The 6,000-nt window shown below is 42.8% G+C and overlaps 1 protein-coding gene across 2 annotated transcripts in view; it reads right to left on the reverse strand.

The window, feature by feature from the left end:
* Mis18bp1 (MIS18 binding protein 1) overlaps nt 1-4,512 on the reverse strand; it is a 34,596-nt gene extending 30,084 nt beyond the window's left edge. The window contains exons 1-2 of one of the 2 annotated variants that reach the window (XM_052738610.1): nt 4,405-4,512; nt 1,981-2,600 (exon numbers count right to left, since the gene is read on the reverse strand). In XM_052738610.1, the coding sequence (XP_052594570.1) occupies nt 1,981-2,515 (535 nt within the window). In that variant the 5' untranslated portion in view covers nt 2,516-2,600; nt 4,405-4,512. Of the gene's footprint in view, nt 1-1,980; nt 3,501-4,404 lie in introns of those variants that run through there. The other variant, XM_052738611.1, reaches the window with a different exon arrangement.
* Nucleotides 4,513-6,000: the final 1,488 nt, after the last annotated feature.

The following is a 6,000-nucleotide window of genomic DNA, read 5'->3' on the forward strand; positions in this document are numbered from 1 at the left end:
AGAGAGACAGACAGACAGACAGACAAAAAATAAGAGAGAAAATAAAAAATTTGGAAGGCATTTTGAGTAAGTAATCAGACCAGTAGAGTGTGCTTTCATAATAAATAAATTTCCCTTTCCCATTTCTTCCTTTTGCCTCCACTCGCTATACTTACATTATGCTGAGGGGGAAAAATCAATTATCTCCAAATTACAATTTGCCTTTTCAAGACAAAAGCATACTATTAAGCCTTTGGTAAGCAGTCTTTGGCCAGCATTCCTCCTTGTACAAGCAGCACCAAATACTGGGGTGCACAGATAGCCAAGGGAGCTATCTGGGCAGTCTTTACTCAAATTCTGGATTAGCAGCACATTTCAGACTACTGTGTACCAGACGTCGCCAAGGCCCTATGCAGGTCCTTCTTAAGTGGTCCTGACTAAGGAAGGACATGAACAATTAAGAGGCTCTAACCTACCATTTAAAATTCAAAATATCAAGACCGGATTGCAAATCCTTTTGACGTTTTCTATTGTGGTAGGGTCTCATAGAGTCTAAATTGACCTCAAGTCTAAAAGCCTCATGAATACTGGGATTGCAGGAATATATCACCACACCCAGTTCTTGACAAAATTTTTAGGCCTTCAAAGAAATGAAATTTTGTCAATCAGACAAATATGGACTAGTAGTGCTATTTCCAATTTATTCTGATTTATATTTTAAATCTTAACATGTAATGCATTTTGAATATAGAAGCAAACTTTTTTTCATACATAAAAGGGTAATACTTAAAATTTGTGCCAGAGAACAAAAAGATCATTTTTTATGTGTGTACATTTGGACAAAGAGTCATCAGAATCTAGACAAGAACTTCATCTGCTCTCAAAGCCTATCTCTGACTCACGTACTCACACACATACATGTATGCATACACACACACACACCACACACGAGTGTATACACATACACATGATATATATACATATACATGTATATATATATACACATCCTGCATCGCTTCATTTGTTCCTTTTTACCCTCCTACTTCATATAAGAAGCATTGTTTTGTGTACTCTTTGACCCGTACCCCAAATTCTCTTATATCTGTTAGGCCTGGTAGCACATACCTGCAATTTAGCACTTAAAGACTAAAACAAGAATCTCTCAAGTTCAGGTTAGCCTGGGTTACATAGCAAGACCTTGTCAAAAACAAAACCTCCACCAGGCTAGTGACAGTGCTTACATAACATACTTGAGGCTGCAGACTTAATCCCCAGTATAAGGAAGGAAGGAAGGAATTCCATTTTTCATTTCTTACCACTTCTACTTTTCCAGAACACTGATAATCAACAATTATCCCTATCATAAGACATATTCTTTCTTTCCCTTCCCCCTCCCTCCCAACTTTCTCTCTCTTGATGGTTTCTGTGTAACTCAGGCTTATTTTCCTCAGTGAAAATCCTCTGTTAACTGACTCTCTTATCTCTAAATCCTCTTGAGGTGCCTCTTCACTCATGATGCACTAAACTCACAGCTAGTCTCTGAATTTAGGTTAGGTTAGTTGTTCGAATATACAACCATTCCCTCACAAACTTTGGCACCTAAAATCTCATCATCTCACTGAAGCCTACTCTGACCACAGCACACCTTTCACTTATAGCTATCGTCTTTACTACACTTTTCATTGTTGTTTCTTGAGACAAGGTCCCACTACATAGCCCAGTAGTCCAGGTTAGTACTGAACAAAAAACAATGCTCCTGATAGCCTCTTCGGTGCTGGATTTTGCTGGAATTTGCCACTATGCCTGGTTCCTTTTTTTTTCCCCCTTTTCTGTTTTTTCTCTTCTGTTGTACCATAAAAATTACTTTTAAAGTTCTCCAGAATGTGAGCAGACATTTTGGTACTCTCTTCATTATGATATCCCAAGAACTTAAAAGGGTCTGACACATTCAACAATTAAAAAGACACTGTAGTTTTTTCTTAAATCCATGCATAAACTAACCTCCTAATAGAGTATTATTGAATTGGAACGATTTTTCTTTTTCCTCACAGAGGTAGGTTTGTTGTAACTGAATTTTCTTATCTCGGTTAGAAGTGCAGACTTTATTACGTTCACATTTTGGTGATCCTAACAGGTCACTGCTCCTTGATGCTTGTTCTTCTTTGTCACGCTGCACTTTTTCTTTCATTCTTTGAAAGATTTTTCCAGGTGTTTCATAGATCTTTTCGTTTCTTAATCCATTCACACTGGGCCCGATAGCACTGACATCAAGAGAGCTGTTTGAAGGGGCAGCCTCTGATAGCATGGTGGACTGAAACCTATTTTTATTGTTACAAGTTGCCGTTTCTGATAACTGATTCTTTTTATGACCATTCAGTTTTAGAGAGGACTTCTGATATTTCACCAAATCTTTTACAGGAGTAAGTGTGCCCGAAGGAATGCTGTCAATAAAGACTGCATCTACAGGTAGATTTCTTCTTTGAGATGTCCCAGAAGACAAATGAATTCCTGAATGTTTTAAAGGTGTTGAAATCATCTTGATAAGACAGTGGCAAAAAAATTCTTCTTATAGAAAATTCAATCAACACAAGTTTTTGGGCAGAACAGGAGTCCAGAGAAACCTGTAATAAAATCAACTTGTATCACTGTTTGGTGATTTTTAAATTTACCAATTTTCCATAACAGTATACCATTAAAAAGGTTTAATTGGTTCTTATCAACACTAAATAACATAAAGACCACAACTCAGACTAATATTTAACATTTTTGTTAAATTACAGTTTTCACCATTTTTCAAGAAAAAAGCAGTTTGGCATTCAAAACTGCCTACTTTCCGGAAAAAAAAGAAAAGGCACCATTCAACAAATAACTTAGTTAATATCTCTAAGTTCTGACTTATAAACATATGTTTTTTAAATTTACCTGATAGCTATGGGAATGTGCTTTTTAAAGGGGTTTTAGAGCCACCCAGGATCAGGTTTCCTATATATTTTTGATTCTGATGCTAGCTAGAAATCAAACCCAGGACCTTGAACATGCTATACAAGCATTCTACTGCAGCAATGAAATTTATTCAGACATCAAGTCTTTAAGGTTCCAAGTAGTATTTGCATTAAACAAAAATGACATCTGCATTAGGTACTACATTAGGCTACAAAAAAGTAAGTTAACAAATGTACTTCCCTTTATGCACTTAAAATTTTTAAGGCACCAGCTACAATGATCCTAATGAATGCTGATATACCCATTTAATTATTTAAATATCTGGCTCTATTATGCTACAGAATATTTAAATTATAAGATTTTAGTCAAAAACTTCAAATAAAGAACGAATTTGAATTTATTGTAATTCTTTAAATGTATTGCCATTTAGAATTTTTGGAGAAAATTATCTATTTAAATATGTATAATTTAGCCGGGCGGTGGTGGCGCACGCCTTTAATCCTAGCACTCGGGAGGCAGAGCCAGGCGGATCTCTGTGAGTTCGAGGCCAGCCTGGTCTCCAAAGCGAGTTCCAGGAAAGGCGCAAAGCTACACAGAGAAACCCTGTCTCGAAAAACCAAAAAAATAAATAAATAAATAAATAAATAAATAAATAAATAAATAAATATGTATAATTTTAAACTTGTTTTTTTCTTTCTTGCTTTATACTCCAGGCTGGCATTAACCTTGAAATCTTCTTGCCTTAGCCATCTTAGTGCTGGGATTACAAGCTCGTATTACCACACCTGGCTTTTTTCTTACATGTAAATTGTATTTTCCATAACTAGAAATAAAATTCCAAGTATAGAACCAAACACTGTATTAATAATTAGAAAATTAGTATTTCAATACTAGGTGCCTGGAATTTACTAATCAAGATTATAGCATCTCTTACTACTGAATTTATAACCATTCTAATAACTTTTTACATCTAAATGGAAAAGACCTATCATGGAAAATATTAATACATATGGGGCATGGTGGCACACACCCATGTTCTAGCATTCACAGTGAAAGGCCCCAGCATACTTGCTTAACCTAACGCCATTTTGAGCAAGGCCTGAAAAGTACGGGGAAAGTTCAGTTAGAGGACATGGGCACAGGAACAAACAGGGTATCTGCGGTCGGCTACCTGGCCCCAGAACAGGGAACTAAAAGGTCAGAAAAACAACTTGTACCCTAGATAAGAGCCAAGTCAGCAGGCGTGTCGAGCTCGGGGAAAAACCACGAACTGTCCTGAGTTTGAACCTGGCCTCATATGAACCGTCCAATCAGAACCCTGTAACCTGGCCTCATATGAATCGTCCAATCAGAACCCTGTAAACCATGCTTCTTGCTTCTGTACCCGCCCTTCTGCTGCCCGACCATATAAAAACCCTCCACTCCAGCCCGTGGGCGCGCCAGCCTCCTGAGCCTCTGGAGTGACTGTGTCGCCCCGGGTACCCGTGTTCCTGAATAAAGCCTCTTGCTGTTTGCATCTGACTTGTGGTCTCGGTGTGATCTCTGGGCGAGGGTCTCTCCAGAGGGAAGACTAAGATCGGGGGTCTTTCATTTGGGGGCTCGTCCGGGATCGGAGACCCCCGCCTCGGGACCACCGACCCACTGTCAGGAGGTAAGTTGGCCGGCCACTGTCTGTCTGTATTGTCTCAGTCTGTTTACTTGTCTTTCGTTTTTGTCGGGCGTCCTAAGTCAGGTCTGAGTCGGTGGGGGCTGAAGGAGCTGACGAGCTCGGACTTCGCCCACAGAAACCCTGGAAGACGTTCCACAGGTATCTGAAGTCCCCTCTGGGGCACAGTTTTTCGGGGCCACCCACGCATCAGAAGGATACGTGGTACTGGCAGGGGACGGAGAATTCAAACACTCCGCGTCCCCATCTTAGTTTTTGCTTTCGGTTTTACGCCGGAGCCGCGCAGCGCGAAATTCTGTGGTCTGTCTTGTCTGTTTGTTTCTCGCTGTGTGTTTAACCCTTCTTTATTTAGAGACCACCATGGGACAGGCTGTCGCCACCCCATTGAGCCTAACCACGGACCACTGGTCCGATGTTAAGGCCCGAGGAAACAATGAAGGTGTCATTATCAGGAAGAAGAAATGGATCACCATCTGCGAGGCCGAATGGGTCATGATGAATGTCGGCTGGCCGCGAGAGGGATCTTTTAACCTCTCTCTTATTTCACAGGTGGAGGGCAAGGTTTTTGCCCCTAGCCCTTATGGGCATCCCGACCAGGTCCCATATATCGCCATCTGGAGATCACTGGTCGAGAACCCATTTCCATGGGTTAAGCCTTTCCTTCCACAGCCCCCTCCAGTCTCTGGGCCTTCTGCGCCCCCCAACCCGGACTCCTCCCTTTACCCCGTGCTCCCTCACAAGGAGACTCCTAAGCCTCCAGTCCTTCCCCCAGACCCCCATACCCCCCTTATAGATCTCCTGACAGAGGACCCACCACCATATCAAGCCGGACCACCTGGAGAGCCGGCCGAAGCGGCCCCAGCCACCGCCCCGGTGGCGGCGCCCCCGGCCGTGCCCGTGGCAGATCCGGAAGTCACCTCGACTCGCAGGACCCACGGGGCTGGAGAAGAGGACGCAGCCCCGTCCCCCATTGCCGGCCGCCTCCGCGGCCGCCGGGATGACCCCCCTAATGAGTCCAGGGCCTTCCCGCTCAGAGAGGGGCCGAATCGTCAGTTGCAGTACTGGCCCTTTTCAGCCTCAGACCTCTATAATTGGAAACAACATAATCCCCCTTTCTCCAGGGATCCTGTTGCCTTGACCGGCCTAATTGAGTCCATCCTAGTGACTCATAGGCCGACTTGGGACGACTGTCAGCAGCTCCTGCAGACCCTCTTAACAGTAGAGGAGAAGCAGAGAATTTTCCTGGAGGCCCGGAAGCAGGTTCCGGGCGATGACGGGAGGCCAACCCAACTCCCAAATATCATCGATGCAGCTTTTCCCTTGACCCGCCCAGACTGGGACTTCAATACACCTGAAGGTAGGGAGCATCTACGTCTCTATCGCCAGTTGCTCTTAGCGGGTCTCCGAGCGGC

The sequence above is a fragment of the Peromyscus californicus genome, unplaced genomic scaffold (assembly GCF_007827085.1).
Source record: "Peromyscus californicus insignis strain IS unplaced genomic scaffold, ASM782708v3 Scaffold_15__1_contigs__length_86483966, whole genome shotgun sequence".
NCBI classification, from domain to species: domain Eukaryota; kingdom Metazoa; phylum Chordata; class Mammalia; order Rodentia; family Cricetidae; genus Peromyscus; species Peromyscus californicus.